Consider the following 20,412-nt stretch of genomic DNA (forward strand, 5'->3'; position numbering starts at 1 on the left):
TTGTACCTGAAACTGGATGCCTTTGTCTTACCAAGAGGCAGTGTGGCAGTTCTGAACTTTTGGGAAGAAGGTTATCTAGGGCCATAAACAACATACAATGCTCTTGATGTGTCTGCATGAATGGAGATTAAAACCAGAAGATTGCCTCTTCAGGCTGATGAGGAATTAAAGTTCCAAGATCATTGGATATGTTGAGGAAGGTGCCTACCGTCCCTGTCTTATTGTTTCTCTTATTCTTCTTTTATTTTTCTTATATGTACCCATTTCATGTATTCACAACTATGTATACACTTATACTTATTATCTTGTAAACAATTGGCAAATCAAATAAATAAATAAATAATTGGGAGCCTCTACCATGAATTCATCCATATATTGTTAAGCAGCCTGTTTGATTTCAATCCTTTTTAAAAGGGAGGAGTTGCATTTCCCAATCAGGAGATGCCAATTTAAAGAAAAGTTGCCTGTTTTTGTTAGTTTCACAATTTCCATTTCAACTTTAAGATATCTGAAATGAATACCATTTAGAATCAGGAATGAGTTTATTCTTAATTAAACTTACAATCTAAGTTATTAATTTTATTATAAATGAACTGGACTCTCATTTATCAATTATGCTTATAACTTTTCTATCACTGGGCATTTGTCCAGTTCTTTTGTTACCTCCCTGAAAATGTCAGTTTTAATATTGCCATGGCCATCTGTTCTAATTTTTTATATTAATGGACTCTTTCATCATGAATTGAAATTTGCTTCCTGTCTGTTGAAATATATTTATTTGTTATTATCTGCCCTTGTAAGATATGAAAATTTTCCATCGAGATTTGAGGGCTGAGGAATGGCTCTATATTAACGCAACTTGATATTTAACTGAGATTTTCTTGTGAGTCATTATGTCCTGCACATATCATCCATGGAAGATATCCAACTCTTTTAGGCAGCCATGTCATTTATGGATGGAACTATAAAGTTTCATCCATTTTAGAAAATGTGTCAGGCTGCACTGTAGATTGCCTTATCCAAAGTTTTTCTGCCAGTCTTGTGAGACCACCTAGAAAGTTTTTATCTTTGTGAAATGAAAGGGGCATGGACCAGAAGATAAGCTTTCTCTATAATTGCCCAATATTATGGAATATATCACAAGTGCACTTAGCGTGTTTCCTTTCTGCTTTCCAGAAGCTACTTAAGACCATTTTTTAAAGAGGATCACTTAGTCCAGTGTTCGCTGGGTATATGTTTTTCTCTTCATTTTTATGTAAGGGAGTTGGAAAAATCCAATTGTTTTAAGGATATAAATTTTGTTTTGGAAAGATTTTTAGAGATGTATATTATCCAGAATCAATTTGAGATTATTTTATTTACTTGTAAAATCAGTCAATCCATAAACACAGATGGAGAACAATGGAGATTGTTTAAGATAATTTCTTAAATTTTTAGAGGGGGAAAACTTTAAAAATGCGTGGATTAATACCCTTTCGGTTTATAATTTTTCCCAGTAGCCTATTTGGTATTTTGATAAACAGATGACAGATTTCTCACTATCGTCTAATTTTTGGAGACAGGAACATAGGAATGGGTTCCAGAACTGAAAACATGGTATTCCTTTCATTGACAAGGAATCCAGAATGATGTAGATAAGCCAGTGTCTCAGTTATATCAAGCCAAGCTTTCTGTTGAAATAATGCCTAGATCAATGTTATATAAGTATGGATCAGGGGAACCTGCAGTGAATGGATTGAAACAACCAAAATGGCATTCATGAACTTCAAACCCCAATTTCTTTTCTATGTACATCAAATTCTAATGCAAGAACAGAATAAATAAGAGATTCTAAATATTACTCTTTATCCACATGACAACACAGTATGTGGCAGAAGAGATTAGGCAAGTGCCTGTCTTTTGCAATTTAGTTTTACATGTATAACTTTTACTTCTATTGAAAATTAATAACAGAGCAAATAGATTAAAATGGATATCTACATTGCACTGTCCCACTTAACAATTTCATATTCTATTAGCTACTTTACAAAGTTATTGAAAGCTGTTGGTAAAGTTCTATACCTGAAACAAAGTAAATGATATATATAGTTTACAAATAGTGTGTCTGTTTAATACAGATACTGTATACATACACAAACACACTATTCATGCCAAGTGTTAGCATGAAAAACAAACGTCTCTGTACATGCACAGTTAATTTCAGAAATAAATGTATACACATTGGCAAACCAACACTGATTTATTTCAGAATTTTTAAAGTGTTTATACAAACATAGGTATTTTTGTGCAATTCCAGTCATGTCCTTCTGAAAATGTTCATGTATGTTGTACTATTAGCATTGCTCTTCAAAGATATTCACTCCCTCTAAAAGTAAAAAAAAAAATAGAAGAGCACCCTTATACAAAATTATTGGGAAAGCCTTTGATGTTGATTTGAAAACTTTGAAAGATTTTTTTTAAAAGCAACTAAATCATTAATCAGCTCTGCATGATAAATTCATTTTATCTTAATAGTGTGATATATGTGTTGTGTGCATCTATGAATTTAACTCAAACTCCTTGTCTATGGAAATTCTCAGTAATTCAGGTTATGGTTGTCACAAAGGTGCTTTTTCAAGACGCAACTGGACTTTGTTTTTCCTTGAAGACATTTCTCTCCTCACCCAAGAAGCTTCATTAAGAACTGAAAAAGCTTCATTGATGAGAAGAGGCTATTTTCCAAAGCACCAGAATGGAAAACAAGAAATAATGAATGGAAATTAATCAAGGAGAAAAAGAACCTCGAACTAAGGAGAAAATTTCTAACAGTGAGAACAATTAAGCAGTTTGCCTTCAGAGGTTGTGGGTTCTTCATCACTGGAAGCTTTTAAGAAGAGATTGGACAGCCTGTAATCAAGAAAATTACAGAATAAAGAATTTATAACTACACTATATAATATATAAACATGGATGCTGACCTTCATCCTCAAAATATGAGTTAACCACATATAGAAATACCTATCTACTTAGCAGTATTTTCTGCATATCCATATATGTCCGTTGTGAGTAATACTAACTAGATTTCTGTGGGATATAAGTGAATGAAATACAATTGTAAAGAGGACAGTGTAACTACGTCATATTGAAGCAGCAAAAGAAAGTAATCCATAATCTTTGAATTATAACCTTGAATTTTAAACGATATACCATTTGGTTAAGTAAATCAGTATAGTGGTGCTGGTAGAGGCTTCCTTGATCCATGTGATGTAATATCACTGTGTATGTGTATAGTGCAACTATAAAAGGGGCAGGGCTTGCATTGTTATACAGCTTTCATCTTTCTTGCTCCCTGCAGAATACCCAGTTGGAATCCAAATGCACAGTGATTGTCAGGCTACAGAACTTTCCCCATTCACTCAACTAGAATGAACTTCTGAAAACGTATCCAAACGTATCACAAATGAATTCTTTATTGAGATGAGACAATTCCTGCAGGAGTTTAAAGCAGCGTCTGAGGTCTCTCAGGCATACATAAGGGAGATTAGAACCCCCTCCCCTTATCTCGATGTGTATTTAGTGAAACAAAAGCCAGTATGTTAATTCCTCCCCACCCTTCTTGTTAGAATGAACTATTCAAGAGATTCCCAAAGTACAATCTCACTATGGAATTTTTATGACCTTCTCATCTCCTGGTTGTGCCTCTCAGAGGTGATAGTTCTGGCCATCTGGCTTTTCTCCCTCCATTGTATCGTGTAGGTTATACAAATTAGATATACCGTATTTATCGGCGTATAACACGCACAGGCGTATAACACGCATCTTCATTTTAAGAGGGAAATTTCAGGAAAAAAATATTAATTTCTAAATAAAAACTGAAGCAAAATAAGGGTAGCTCAGAACTTTTTTTTATTAATATTATTACCACTTATAAGGTAAATCAGTGGTCCCCAACCTTTTTTGTACCAGGGACCGGTTTCAAGCAGAAAATTTTGCAAGGACCGGGGGAGAGAAGAGAAGGAGGCTTCGCTCTCTCGCTGCTCCACCATCCAAGGAAGAAACTGCTTCAAAGAAGCGGGGGCTTTTCCTGTCGCCGCAGCTATTCCGAAGCGCCCGTTTCACCCCCACTCCCACCCAGCGCGCGCTTCAATCCACAGTGTCCCATTCTGCCTGCCTGCCTGCCTGCCTTAGTTTCTGGTTGTTTGGGAGCAGCTTCGGCTGAGAATAATAACTATTCGCCTCTTTTACTCAGCCGAAGCTGTTCCGATTCAACCATTAACGAAGGCAGGCAGGCAGGCAGAACGGAGCACTGCGGGCGGGCTGGCGGGCGGACGGGGTGGGGTGGGGAGAAACGGGCGCTTCAGGGAAGCTGCGGCGACAGGAAAAGCCCCCCTTCTTCTTGAAGCAGTTTCTTCCTGTGCTGGTGGAGGAGCGAGAGAGCGACTGAGAGAGCTGACCCAGAGAGAAGGACAGGCTTTGGTTGCTTCCTCCCTCCCCTTCTTTCATTTGTGTCCTTGATCCCCGATCCCAGCAGCATTCACCGAAGGCTTCTTAACATTATATCGGCGTATAACACGCATACATCATTTGCCCCCTATTTTCAGGGGGGAAAAAGTGCGTGTTATACGCCGATAAATACGGTAAGATTAAATATATTCAGGTTACATCAAGAAAGGATTTCTTCATCAGCCTCCCCCCCCCTTTTCTTCTTGCACTGAAGAAATGACAGATACATGGATCTGACAGTGATTTTTACATGCATGTTGGATTTCTCCAGCTATACTGCCAAGCTCTCCTAAAATTTTCACAAAAAGGGATATGGGTAAATGGTTGAGTTGTCCAATGCTGTAATTGTCTTGAATGCCTGAAAAAATGCTAATGAGGAAACCATCATTTAGGAGTAGTGTTGGGTTCTATTAAAGTTTCTTGTGGCATTTGGTGAAGGGATCTAGAGAAAGTTTATATATTTTAATGTTGGGTCTGAGTAGCTTAGAAAAAAAAGACACCTGGTTTGAAAACTTAAAACCAGTAGTTTGAATTGTCCCAAAGGTGTTTTTCAAAAGGCAACTGGTCTTTCCTTGAAGATGTTTCATTTCTTTGTGGCATCTCCTCAAATATTGGAATACTGCTATCATATCACCCTTACTCCTTCTTTTCTCTAGACTAGTCATACTCATTTCCTGTTTTACTTTCCAGACTATTAATCATATCTTAGTTGCTCTTCTGTGTACTCTTTTAAAAAAATCTCAACATCATTTTTATAAAACGATGACCTAAACTGGATGTAGTATTCCAGATGTGGTCTTAATAAGATTGTATAAGAATTAGTATTTATACTAATATTAGTATTTATATTAGTACTAATACTTATGTTATACTAATACTTGACAGGATCTTGACTCTATCCCATGTTTATGCAACCAAGGATTGTATTAGCTTTTTTGGCTGCCACGGCACAGTGTTGGCTCATACTAAAATGATTATCCACTAGGACTCTGAGATGCCTCTTAACAGTTACTATTTTTGAGTAAGGTTTCAACTAATCTGTACTTATACATTTGATTTTCCTGCCTAAATGTAAAACCTTACTTTTCTCTACATTAAATCTCATTTTTTGAAGTGTTCATGTCTGACAAGATCCAATTGGATCCTGACCTTGTCACCTGGGATATTGGCATCTTTGTGTTGTCTGCAAATCTGATGGAATTCCCTTCTACTCTTTCATCTATGTCATTTATGAAGGCATTGAAGAGGACTGGGCCTAAGATAGAAAGTTGTGGTATCCCACTGCTTACTTCCCTCCATGTAGATGTACTACCATTAAGAGCTACTTGTTAAGTATGATTTGTCAGCTAATTACAAATGCATCTAGTGGTGATGCTATCTCCCATTTTTACCAAGAAGTATATTGTGGTCTACTTTGTCAAATGCCTTACTAAAATCCAAATACGTTGTGTCCACAGCATTTTGCTGATGCACTAATTTAGTGACTTTGTAAAAGAATTAAATAAGATTTGTTTGACCTGATCTGTTTTTGACAAACCCATGTTGGTTTCTGTTATAATTTTACTTATTTCTAGGTGTTCACAAATCAATTACTTGATTTGTCAGCTAGGTTGGTCAGGAAACTGTTCAATCTCCCACTTGATGCAATTTGTCTCCCAGTTAATACCATCAAATTCCTGTAATGGCAATTATATCATACCTGCCTTCGTGTACTAGTTCTTCAAGTTTAATGTTTGTATCCTAACCTTTGAGTGTTTGCGTATAGGCATTTGAGTCCTTTTATTGCTGAACCTGGATATGCTTCCTATATCTCCTGTTTTCTCTTTCAGTTGTTCCTCCTTCCCATCACTTTCTACCTCATTGTTTGATTGGTTGTCTTGAGGTTTGTGCTTGGAATTAAATCCCAAAGATCAAAAGGATTGTCCTAAAGATTGGTCACCCTTCTCCCTCATTTTTCATTTAAAGCCGTTCTGATAAGTTGAGCCAGTCATTTTCAAAATATATTCTTCCCATTTCTTGTGACATGCTGTCCATTCTTTCATGAAGGCAGTGCAGACTATAGTCTAAGAATCCAAAGTTTTCTTGGTGGCACCAACCCTTAAACCACTGGTTCATTTATACAATCCTTTGTTCTCTCATTGAATGTTAGAGTTCCAATGAAAACACCACTCTGCTTGTAACTCTTTAATTTTCTTGCCTAAAGAACTGATATCTGCATAAGAGTTCAGAGGTTTTTCTTATCAGATACATTCTGAACCTCTAAATATCAAAAGGAAAAATGAAAGGCATTTTTAAAAGTATTGAATGGTCAATTAGGTTTTCCATTTATTGCAATTGAAAGGAAGCTAGAATCTATTATAATTGTAACATAAACAAAATCAATAGAAACTTTGCTTAACAGATTAATTCTAAGTATTGTACTTTTGCTTAGTGTTATCTACTAACAGCAAAATATTCTTAAACGAAGAAAAAAACCCTTTTTTCCCTCACAAGATTGAACTGTGGAATCAGCAAGTGTCAGGATCTAACACTCTTGCATCCCATAAGACTGAGAAACTGACGATTTCCTATATTATGTTGTCATGTTTCATATCTATGATGTTGAATTTTCTAAAACCAAAGATATTTGGAAGGTTCTCCTCTTAAAATTTAAATAATTGCACCTTCAGAATTATAGAATTGCCAGGGGAATGCAACAATTTTTTAGAATAGAGTCATAGAGTTGGAAGGGACATTAACGGTCTTCTAGTCCAACTCCTTGCTCAAGCAGGAGACCCTATGCCATTTTAGACAAATGGTTGACCAATCTTCTCTTAAAACGTCCAGTGATGGAGCACCTGCAACTACAGAAGGCAAACCATTCCATTAATTGCTCTCACTGTCAGGAAATTTTTCCTTATTCTTTTCTGCCACATAGTATGCAGGGGTTGGATTCTACAGGTTCGCACCTATTCGCTAGAACCAGTTGTTAACATTCTAAGCAGTTCGGAGAACCGGTTGTTAGAAGAAATTACTGGCCTAATCCTGTAAGAAAGGCAGGAAGGAAACATTCCGGTGTTGCTTACAGAAACTGCCTCTCCGTTAACCCTTATTATATTCTTGGCAGGACTAGACTTCCTGTCTCAGGAACTTCTCTGGAGTTTTTTTCCCTCTCCTTTGCTGATACTTTGCTTGTGTGGAGTGCCCATTCAAAGTTACAATGGCACTGAAAAAAGTGACTTATGACCCTTTTTCACACTTACGACTGTTGCAGCATCCCCACAGTCATGAGAGGGCCAGGCGAGGAGATGCGTGCCTCAATGTGAGTGATTTGAGTTGGCCATGCCCAGCCAGTCACATGACCACAAAGCAATGCCCACCAACTAAGCCGCGCCCACAGAACCGGTTGTTAAGAAAATTGAATCCCACCCGATAGTATGCCTCATGTAAATGTAATAATGTAATATAAATATATAGACTTTTTTTTTTGAAAAATCCTTTTATTTGGCTTGTAAAGAAAGTTACTAAACATAGCAAAAGGATTATGCTAACAGTCTAATAACAATGTTTGGCTCCATATGTCAGACTTCTGTTGCATTGAAGACAATGAGTTCCTTCATGAGGGTTGAATGATCCTGGACTGCACACAACTATAACAAAAGAAAGCAAAACATAACAAGACAAAAATAATAATGTCATCAAATGTATTACAATTTTCTGTAATCAAATGAAGATTCCAAATTCAAAGCCAGTTAATTGCTTCAAGAAATCTTGTCTACATGGGATTTTATTTCCTAAATTCAGTATTAAGACTCACAAAGATGTTTTAAGAAAAAATAAAATAAGGATATAGGAGGCAGAAGTAAATGTAAAAAGCGTAAGATAGCCATCATAAGTGAACAAAACTTTGAGAAGACTCCATCAGTTATCTGTAAACACATTGTATATAGGTAACATCTCTGTCCCATCCCATCATATTCTAAGATTTATCTTCCACTAGAGGAGTCAATGTGAATAACTACAGGTACAGAACATTTGGTATTGGATTTCTTGGGGTATTGTACTATATGAAAACTCAGATAAATGTTTCACAACTAGTATCAAAATAAAATATAAATTTTGTTAAGTTATCGATCTACTTATTGATCATTATGATTGGCTTGGTTTGCTATGTAGATGTGCTTCCAACAATTCTTATGAATGAAACTATTGAGTCCTTGAGTGATTTTTTCCAGCAATTTAATGAACTTTAAAGAACTTTAGCAAATATAGTAAGATAGGGTCAGGGTCTGTGCTGTTCATTTGCTTCCAAGATTCGAATCTTCTTCAGTCCAAATAGTCCTCCATTTCCAACCATTCATTTAGTGACCATTCAAAATTACAACAGCATTGGAAAAAGTGGCTTGTTCTTGCACTTATGACCATCACAGCATCCACAGAGCCACATGATCAAAATTCAGGCATTTGGCAATCAGAATGTATTTACTATAGTTGTGTCATTCCAGATATGATTGTCATTTGCAACCTTCCCAGCTTGAATTGGGACAATTAGCTATAGCCACATTGCCGCAGCCACTTCACCGCAGCCTCCCCAGCTGCCCCAACGCACTGCCACAGCCACCAAGCTCCCGGTGCACTACCACAGGCTCCACACCCCGTGCATCTCTCCACCATTGGCCCTCCCACACCCCTCGGCTCCTGTTGCCTCACACTGGGAGATTCACCACATATAAAATCTCTCCGGCCACTATTTGATGTGGGACACTTAGCCATATGGGATAACTCACTAAACACCAGTGAAAGGAGAGCAGGAGGCTGCTTTGCTCTGTGACAGGATAGCGGGCTGCCTCCCCTCCCCCTGTGTGCCAGAGGCTGCTGGTGGAAGGGTGCACCAATTGGCCCTCCTGCCCAGGTTTAGCCCTGAATTCAATTTGTAGATTTCTTTAGTCATATCCTCAAAGGGTAAGAAGAAAAGTAAGAGAATAGAAGTAAAATATCTATCTCCAAAACAATTAGTTCAGAATTTAGTTTACTTCTGATCAGGATAATATCTTGCTCAAGTTCAAAGCCTTTATCTACTTTTTGGGCAAGAATGTTGATGATCATCATCATCATCATCACCATCATCATCCCCTTCTTTCAAAGCTTTCATAGATTCTAAAATACTCAGCATTGACTCAATCTCACAATCAATGTCCATGTTTTCCCCCCCCGTGGAGGGGCCACCACCTGAGGGAGGAGCTGGGGGAAAAGGGAGAGGTGGCACTTTCCCACCAGGCCAATGTCCTAGCTAAAAAGCTGCAGCCAGTACACTCTTCTTTGCCTCCACTTCCAGTTTCTTGTTGGTTCCAACCTCTGCCTCGCCTACCTTGCTGCTGCCTAGTCAGCCATGGGAGCGGTGGGGGAGCCAGGTGCAAGGAATCCAGGAGCTTAGCAAAGACCAGTGGAAGGAAACTTAAGTCCTTTTCCAAAATTAGTTTTAAAAAAGGGAGAAAAAGAGTCATGCATCTGTAAGATGGGCAACTATATAAAACTGAGAAATACATCTAATTAATAAATAAAGCAACAGGCTGGAACAGCAGACAGAGAATGAATTGCCCATAACATCTGCAGTGGTTGTGAACCACATTGGTGGTTCAGTGGTAGAATTCCCGCCTGCCATACCACAGTCCCAGGTTCGATTTCTGGACACTGCAACTCATTTTTGTGACCCCATTTTGCTAAATATATATAAATATATATTTTGCTAAATATATATAAATATATATAATTTGCTAGAAAAATGCAGCCATTTAATCTCTGGCTATATATATATATATATATATATATATATATATATATATATATATATATATATATATATATATATATATATATATATATATATCATTTTTGTGACCCCATTTTGCTAAATATATATATATATATATATATATATATATATATATATATATATATATATATATATATATATATATATATATATATATATATATATATATAGCCAGAGATTAAATGGCTGCATTTTTCTAGCAAATTGTATATTTATCCAGAAAAAATTGGGCTGTGTGGAAGACTTTCCGGGGGTCTCCCAGAGGATAGAGGTGGGCAGATCCTAGCACATTTGCTGGAGGAGAGGGCAAGAGGGAAGGAAGAGAATCAAGTGGCACATGAAGGAGCACACAATCCTGGTACCCCTTCCCCACTCTCCCCATGGCAGCCTCTGAGGCGTTACACATGTGGGGAAGTCACTGATGCAAACTCTGCCAGAGAGGAATACCTTCCTTCCTTCCTTCCTTCCTTCCTTCCTTCCTTCCTTCCTTCCTTCCTTCCTTCCTTCCTTCCTTCCTTCCTTCCTTCCTTCCTTCCTTCCTTCCTTCCTTCCTTCCTTCCCTTCTCCCACAAAGCTAAGTGCTTCCTGCCTGCTGGGGGGACCCAACACCCAGCCACAGGCACTCTCTCTGCACTGATGTGTGATGAGTTATCTTGCATGGCTAATTTTCCCGTGCAGAATAGCAATCGGGGAAATTTTCCCCACAGTGAATCACCTGATGTGAGGCAGTGGGGGACGGACGGACAAGGGATGGAGAAGAGCCAGTGCCAGAAGGATGCCTGGGGCATGGAGTCCATGACAGTGCCAAAAGCCCTTTATTAAAAGAAATTAAAAATGGCAAATGTAAAGAGGAATAAGAAATAGTGAAAACAAAATACCAAACCAAAACAAGGATAGAAACAACAATTTTGGATCATTTTTAGTCACAATATACTGATCTGCACTCCTGTTTATCTGGATATACTTTAACTGTCTTTTCTATTTAAAAAAAAAGTTTGTTCAGACACAGCCCTTTCAGCTTATTCATGGTTTATTAAGTTGAACATGAGACTTTTTATCAACTGATTACCTGGCTACTTTCTCTCATGTACCAGAGAAATTACATTATGAAAATGGAAATTATTAGCTAACAATTTCCTTTTATGTCTATACCAGAAAACTATGGGTTAATCTTGGAAAAAAAAGAAAGTGTGAGCAGTGTATTCATACTGAAATTCATGACTCTTGGTTTCTTACATTAATATTGTTGAATGTGAACTGGTAAGTATTTGTAGGTTTATACATAAAAATTTAGAACTGCCACAAATTTGCATCATGTTATTTTAGTTTCCCAGGCAAAAAACAAGGTATAAACAATGTCTGAGTAGGTAAACTGGTACTTTTGAGATCTATGCTAAAAAAAAAACACCAAGTATTTTTTTATGTAATGAATGATTGCAACTCAATAGCCTTACAGTAACATTCCTTGACACTATTTCAACCTGACAAAAATAAGCATCAGAAAATATTCTACCTCTATTTACAGGCAAAAAATATAGCTAACATTAATTTAGGAAGGCTTAAATCTGAGATTTAAGGTAATTTTAATAAGGTTTAGCCATGGAGCTCAATTGCACACTTACCTAATATATAAGGTCACAATTTGTACATTTTATTGTGCATATTCCCCGCTGTGCACAGTTATTTACCTGCAGCCTTCTAGTACTCATCTATGAATGCACATAGAGCAGTGGTTCCCAACCTTTTTTTCGCCCTGCACCCCTAAAGAAACTTCACTCGAACCTCGCACCCCCTGAAATAAATAATAAATAAAAATGCCAACATATAGCCAATATCCTATTATTTACCTGGACTTTTCTCACACCCCTGGAATATCGTCTCGCACCCCAGGTTGGGAACCCCTGACATAGAGGATGCATTCCAGTTCAGATTTGAAGTGTCACAGAACTTGAGAGTTTTTGGTAGAAGCCCAATGGTTACTCAATGCAATAACCATTACAGTGGATAGAATCCAAGATTCTAATTTTCAATCCAAATCAGAGGAAAGACTTGTTTTCAAAATTTAGATGATCATTTGAAGGTTTACAGTTGAAGACCCATCTCTTTCTCATTTTAATCTCTAAGAGTCACATAGATGAATCCACACTCTTACTGTGAAGTAGGTAGTCTAGGAGAGTATTGAATACAATATTGCACAAAGACTGCATCCTCCTGACATTACAATCTCAAGTAACAATGTCTTATTAAATTTGAAGATTGCAGCCCAACAAATGTACAAAAAGCACATTAGTCAAAAAAATAAAGCTGACAAAGGCACTATTTGAATATCTCACAAGGACAGGGCAAGAATATTTCGCCAGCTCATAGCACTAAAGAATAATAACTGCCATCCATTTCTAAAAACCTTTCATAAGACAGGAAATCAGCACTTAATTCTGCCATAAAGCAATTACATCTTCAGATTCTACCTCAAAGCAATCGTTCATTTTTATATATGAAGACCAAACAGAAAGCACTTATTAAAGGTTCAGATGAGACAAACAGAATTAAAAAACAAATACTTATATGTTGATCTTGAAAGTTCAATGCAAGCTGGAGGCCATTGTCCTTTGCATCGTAAAAACTTAAAACAAAACTTCAAACATACTTGACAGAATACTTTTATCTCACACATAAGAGAATGAAAAGAGATGGAGTCAACTCTCATAGGAAGGGAAAATATAGGAGTGGCAGAACTTGGGGGCAGAGTTAAAAAAGGGAATGAACCAAGAATCCCTACCCAACTACATGTGAACTAAGTCTAATTTCCCTTGAATTCCAATGATCCTTATCTAACCCCAAACAGATTCTAACTATTAGATAAGAGTCAATTCAAGAGAGATATAACTTAGTTCCCTAGTGGCTATGGAGAGCTGATCCTTCTTTTAACTCCACCCCAGATTGTGCTTTCTTTCTCCTAAAGAAAATGAATTCTAAACAATAGTTGAGTTCCTTATTATCAAAATAAACCCAACTTTCTATTGTAATATATGTCACATGAAATAAACTCTGCCTGATTCCACAGAAATAAAACAGAGACTTCTATCTAAATAACTGGAATGGATTAACAATTAATAAAAAAGCAATTAATAAAAAGGGATTAACTGGATTGGTAGCCCATCTTCAAAATTAACAAAAAAGGGATTAACTGGATTGGTAGCCCATCTTCAAAAGAGTGCAGAAAATTGTTCTTGGAAATATTTTCTCATTATCTATTGTACCCATTTCCCTCAAACAGCATATTTTCAGTTCTATATTGTAAAATCTGTGGATTGGAATCAAGCGTCTAATCTTGGAATTTTCCATGGATTAGGAGCATGGATTCCATGGATTAGGAGCATAAAATGGAGAGTGCCAAGCAATATCAAACTGCTGCTTTGCAATATTGTGGTTTTGGCATGGAAAACTTCAATATTCTATTGCTTGTATCAATGAAGAAGAAAAAGGGTAAGGTAAGAAAAATTCACTCATAACCAAGCTGACCTTATATTTTGTGATTCAGAGATGAAACAATAGGCACATACAGTTTTCAGCCAATAGCATCAATCTTTTTCCCGTTTAATTCAGTAGCATTTAAAGTTTGGTACAAGGGAGACACTCCCAAATACAGAGTGATTGTAGAATGTCTGTTTATTAAAAGCAGAAATTCATTGCAGACTCAAGAAAGCAAATTAGTCTTTTAAACTTTGCTTTCACAAAATGCAGCCCTAAGAATTCTTAACTCCAATTCTTTAGAGTAATTATCATCTATTCTAAAAAAGATAGGTACAAGTCAATATACTAATCATAATGACAGTCACAATACATTTTGATTTAAAATTGATTTTATACTAGGTCAGAATTCATCTCTATGGGTCACAATGAACAAATGCCCACAAGTTAGTTTATCACAGTAATCAACTCATTTGCAGTGACATTTCATTTTCAAGATATTCACCATGAACTATGCAACCAAACCATAAAAAATAATAACCAAATTTATCACTAGCAATAAATATACTAACTCTGTTGTAATAAAAGGCTAAGCAGATAATTCCTCTAAAAATATATTTGTAGTCTGTATTTATAATCCTGAAAACTGTTATACTTCCAACCTACCACAACAATTAGGGCAATCTGGGTGTAGTAGAGAATTAATTCCATAACCTGGAAAACAGCGATTAATCCACACCATTTGCAGAGTGCCTTCAATGTAGTATATTTCAGGTAGTGGTGCTGTTCTTTTTCCAAGAACTTCAACTTGTTGGCTAAAGAATTTCTCTATTAGGTCTTTTGCCTGAAGTAAAAAAAATCCTTTCTTTATAAAGATAAAAATCAGCATTTTTCTTATTTTTCTTACTTATATAAAAATACAAACAGTATCAAAAACATTAACTGTTTATCGTTGGCAAATGTATTTATTGCAATATACATTGAATAAAGCCCCCAACCTTTTGAGCACCAGGGACCAGTTCCATGCAGAGAGGTTTTACCATGGACCGCAGGGCCACTATCAAACTGCTTCATTGCAGACTCAAGAAATGCGGCTTCACTTGGTTGTGTGGCCTGGTTTCTGGCATGCCGCAGCCTGGTACCAGTCCATGGATGGGATTGGAGACCCCTAGTCTAGAGGGAGATTTGGAATATTATTTATCTATATAGAATCATATGACTGGAAAGGACTTTGGAGCTCTTCTAGTCCAACACTATACTCAAGACAGAATTCTTTGTACCATCTTCAATGAATGGATGTCAAAAAAAAAAATTAAGCGTCTATTTCATGAGCTTCCACCCATTGCATTCTTCCCTCAGATGCTCTGAAGAATGAATTGAACAACTCTTCTTTGTAAAGCCCCTCAAATACTGGAAGATAGCTATGTTACCCCAATTGTCAGGTCTACCAGCTTCAGCACTTCAAATCCTGACATCAAAGGACAGGAGGAAGGGGGACTATGGAATGTGGATTAGAACCAGGGTGAGAATGGAAGAAAGGAAGCAGGAGGGAGGGGGAAATTGACAGGGGTGAGAACAATCGGGTGCTTATACCAGTTTACTCAAGATTTCAAGGATAACCTGGGAATGAATGGCTAAACTGCCCACCACAAAAAGGTTTCCAAAACAGCCAAATGCCTTGCTATTTGACACTGGTGACTGGCTCAAGGGAGGTGGATCAGGAGGGAAGCAAAAATTTCATGCTTTGTGCTGGAATTCTTTAGATCCTGCCTTACTTGTTTTGCAATCATTCTACTCTAGTAAAAGTACTTATTACTTCAACCAAATGAAGTCTAGTGTTATTCTTTCCTAGCGTTAGATTTGGGGCAGGCCTGACACTAGGTGGGATCTCTAAAATCAGTCAACCTGGAGACATCCTCTACCATGGAGACCATCACACGATGTCAGCTTGCAACAGCAAACAGGAGGGAGAAGCCTCAGCTGAAGCAGCAGCCAGACCCCAAAGCAGAAGAGATCATCCCGAGTAGCTAGTGGAACTTGAAGCCTGTGACAAGCAGCCGAAACCCAAGTTGTCCCTAGGTGTCAGGAAGAAAGAAGATTGGGAGAAGCCTTCTGGGGTCAACTTCCAAGGACAGTCATGGAAGCTGCAGCAGAGAACCCCACCACAATGAGGAAGAAATCATGGCACTTGATGAGCTTGATCACGAAGTTATGCTATTCAAACAGGCATTCGATTTCCTTAGAGGGCATTTGGCAACTTCAAGACCTAGAAGGCCCTGGCCCCAATGGCTGCATCTCCTCTGGTGGTTGTAGCCCAAGGCCCAGCACCTCAGCTACAGCTAATCCACCCCCAGCAGCTCAGCAACCTCAAGCCCAGTTGGCTCCCACACTAAGGAGAATGGAGCAGAAACCCCTTGCCCTGGGAATGAAGTTTGGCAATAATCCAAAACATCTGGCCTTCCTGATCCAGGTGTGGATATATATGCAGGAGTATGGGGAACATCTGCCCATCAAAGAAACAAAAGTAAAGCCTAGAAACAGCAACAATGGAGTCGATAGTGGCTCTGCATAATGAAGACACTCCAGAGCTGCGTAATTTCAATCAGTTCATGTGGCCCTTTGTAAGAGATTTGAAGACACACACCCCTTGCCAACCAGAATTCACATGAAGACCATTAACCAAGGGTGAAGATCCATGGCTGCCTACAGACAAACGTTTTGCAGTCTAGTCTGCAGGCTGAATGAGTGGCTGCAGGACATGTTGATTGAGTGCTTCCAGGATGGACTGAATGATGTATCTGCATTTCCTGCGTGGCCCCTTGCACTCTGCACCCATGGTATATCCTTGCCATGAGGTAGAGATTGATTTGGCCAAATTTTGAAACTGTGCTAGCTGTGAATGGAGAAGACCCCATACCACCAAAAGAAGGGAGACCCCGAAGCTGCGGGATAGCAAGCAAATCTCCCGTTGGTCCCCAGCGGATGTTTCAAGTGTGGAGTTGAGGGGCACCAAACTGCTGACTGCTGCATGTCAGAATACACCCAATCAAGAAGCTCATGATGGGTCCTACCAAGAAACAAGGGAAACTGGCCTCAAGAATCTGAGAGACAGTTCTGAAATGGATACAGGTTGTGAAGTTGTTCCACCCCACCCCCTCCGAGAGCATAAGAACTCCGAACAAGGATCCAAAGAGCCTGGGCGAAAGCAGACAAAGACCCCTTGGTAAGTTGCTCTGTAATACTGGTGACTGGACCAGCTGGACCAGAACTAGTGGTCCCCTCATCAGGGCAGAAGGGGAAGCTGGTGGTCCTTCTGGACTCAGGCTGCACCAGATGCCTGGTCCGCCCTGCCTTAGTGGAAGAAATGGGCTTGCCTCTGAGGCAACTTAAACTGCTTGTGGCATTCCGCCAGCTCGATGGGTCAGTGGCCGGGGAAGCCCCTACCACATTTGTCACCAAACCAATAGAAATAATGATGGGGGAGCACACAGATACTTTAAATTTCATTGTGGCACCTGGCATAGAAAGGCCCCTTGTGCTTGGCTTCAAAAGTGGAATCCCTATGTGAACTGGAGGAAGCGGCTCTTAAAAATCTGGCAGTGGGAACTAAGGCGAATCCCAGGGGAAGGATGCCCAAACTCAGAAGAAGAGAAACTACACTGAAACCCAGAGGGGATGTGGGGACAGACATGAAGGAGACCCAAAGCCAAATCCCGAAGGAGTATCAAGACTTAGGGGATGTATTTAGTGAAAAGGGCTCAGACAAACTAACACTGCCACAACCACATAGATTGCTCTATAGAAAAACTGCCTAAGACCAAACTACTGTATATTCAAAGACTCCAAGGGAGCTTAACGAGCTCCAGGCTTTTATTGACTAAACCTTAAAACAAGGCTTTATTCAGCCAGTTAGATTACAAGTGGTGTCAGTACTTTTCCAAGAAGGATAGGTCCCTTCATCTCTGTGTCGACTATCGAGGGTTAAATGCAGTATGCATGGAAGATATATACCACTTGCCACTTATGCAGGACTTGCTAGCTCATCTGGCCAAAGGGCATTTAAATTTTTTTTTTTTACAAAACTGGATCTGCGGGAGGCTTACTATCGAGACAGAATCAAAGAAGTGGATAAATGGAAACTGTTTTTAACTTCCCACTCAGATGTTTTTAATTCTGGGCATCCACTGTATATATGCAGTTAATTAACAAAGTACTTCACAAATGCTTATTCAAGGGAGTCTTAGTGTACTTGGTGACATTTTGATCTACACAGAAACTATGGCTGAGCAAGTGAAGCTAGTGTGAGGCTTGTTAAAAAAGCTGCAGGTGCCAAACTGTATACCAAGCTATTGAAAGGTGAACTCCATCAAAGCAAAATTGATTATCTAGAGTACTGTATCTCCCACAAGGCAATCAAAATGGACCATGCAAAAGTCCAAGCAGTCTGATTGGGCCTGTCCTCGCACCAGAAAGAAATGTCAGAGTTTCCTGGGTTCACCAACTTTTACCGCCAATTCATTTCCACATTTGCACAAACAGCCTACCCATGACAAACTTGCTAAAGACCAAAGGAGAGGGAAAGCCGAAAGCAGACAATCTCTTAAATGGTCAATGGAATGTCAAGCCACTTTTGAAAACCTCAGACACTTGTTTGTGGCTGAGCCTGTGCTAAAGCACTCAAATCCTACCTCCTCATTCATCATTTAGGCAGATATTAGCGACATGGCAATGGGGGCTGTGCTGCTATAGAAAAATGATCAAGGAATCCTCCAGCCTTACGCTATACCTCTAAAAAACTTATTGAAAGCGAGCGCAGGTGGTCAATATGGGAGAAAGAGACATATGCAGTCTGGTGGTTGCTGCTCAATTGGAGGCATTTCTTAGAAGGGAGCAAAATCCCATTTGAGTTCTGGACATCATAAGAATAAGAGGCACTAAAGACTCTCAGGAGACTATCACCTAAACATGTCTGGTGGGCCCAATATTTTGAATCGATTCAATTTTACTTTATGATACCTCTTGGGAAGGAAAAAATTTCCTTGCAGACATCCTATCCAGGCTGCCCAAGTACAATAGTGGAAAAAAAAAAAAAAAGAAACAGAGTGGCGATTCCTCAAAACAACTAGCAGTTCCAGCAATAACCTGAAATGTAGAGAAACCATGCCCCCTCCCGACGAAAGACTTCCTTCCTTAAAAGAGGCTCTAAGTTCAGCCCCGTGGTTAAGGGACCATAAAGCAGAATACACAATGCTTGATTGAATTGCATGGATTGCATCCAAGCTATATTTCCCCAAAAGCCAATAAACGAAAAGAGCCATGATTCTAAAACAGCTGGTCATTTTGAGTTCATAAAAATTTTACACTTTGTAAAGTGCCAATTCTGATGGCCCTCTTTGAAAAAAGGACACTGAAAACTATGTAGCCACCTGTCTCATGTGTGACTCAGCAAAATGGTGCCAGGGGGAAAAATAAGGACTTCAACAACATTTCAACAATGTTGAAAAAACACTACGCAATCTAAAACCATCTCTATCTATTGGACCGGACATAATATGTGCCTACTTCTTAAAAAACTATCCACTGCCATAGCCGAACCTCCAAGCATAATCTTTGAAAAATCTTTCAGGACCAGCTCCTTGCCAAAACTATGGTCACAAGCCACAGTCATCCCCATCTTCAACTACTTGGAGTAGTCAAACTCCAAGCCCATGGAAAGAAGTATCCATGGACTTTATAGTTGAACTCTCTGAAAGCACTGGCAATACTATTATTTGGGCCATAACTGACCTCTTCTCTAAACAAGTGCACTTTGTGCCCTGTCACAAAATCCCTTCAGTGTGCATGCTGGCTAAACTGTTTATTCAGCACATCTACAGCTTACATTATATCCCTGAATGCATTATCTCAGATTGGGGAGTTTAATTTACCTCTTGGTTCTGGCAAGAGTTTCTTAAACTCTTGGGAACCTCCCAGGGACTTAGCTTCTCTCATCATCCAAAAACTAATGGATCCTGTAAATGTACAAATTCTGTATTAGATAAATACCTCGTAGTATTTGTACCTATGTCAATTACCAACAAGACAATTGGATTGATCTGCTTCCCTTTGCAGAAGTAGCCTACAATAATTCTGTCCGCAGCAGCATTAGCTTTAAGCCATTCAAAGTGGCTTCAGGCCAAGATTTTGTAGACATGCCCAAATTACGTTACCAAAATTAATGTAACCTTCCTTCCTGGCAGAATGGGTGACCCAACTTCCAAACACCTGGCCAGTGGTTGACAAACATTAGGAAATGGGTAGCAGGTACACACAAAAAGCAAGCAGACAAAAAACAATTTTCCACCAAAAGAATTTAAAATAGGAGACTTAGTCTACCTATCCACTAAGGATCTTCAATCAACACAGCCTCCAAAAAACTGCATAAATCTGAGAACACCTCTCCATTGCATCCTACTGAACTACCACCTCCATCTCCTATCCTCATTGAAGGTGAACATTTTTGAGATTAAGGACATTCTGGACTCTTGCACATATAGAGGGAAAACCCAATATCTTATTGCCTGGAAGCATTTCCTCCCATCAGAAACTGAATGAGTAGATGCCCACCATGTCAATGTCCTGCGCTTGCTGAAAAAATTCCAGTCCAA

The 20,412-nt window shown here is 38.7% G+C and overlaps 1 protein-coding gene across 1 annotated transcript in view; it reads right to left on the reverse strand.

The window, feature by feature from the left end:
* Window positions 1-7,959: 7,959 nt before the first annotated feature.
* Window positions 7,960-20,412, reverse strand: part of ZPBP (zona pellucida binding protein) — a 52,874-nt gene continuing 40,421 nt past the window's right edge. The window contains exons 7-8 of the mRNA XM_087947075.1: window positions 14,432-14,609; window positions 7,960-8,111 (exon numbers count right to left, since the gene is read on the reverse strand). Of these exons, the coding sequence (XP_087803201.1) occupies window positions 8,017-8,111; window positions 14,432-14,609 (273 nt within the window). The 3' untranslated portion in view covers window positions 7,960-8,016. The remainder of the gene's footprint in view (window positions 8,112-14,431; window positions 14,610-20,412) is intronic.

Source organism: Notechis scutatus, chromosome Z (genome assembly GCF_049901735.1).
Source record: "Notechis scutatus isolate UNSWTSFEM ecotype Mainland chromosome Z, rNotScu1.2, whole genome shotgun sequence".
NCBI classification, from domain to species: Eukaryota; Metazoa; Chordata; class Lepidosauria; order Squamata; family Elapidae; genus Notechis; species Notechis scutatus.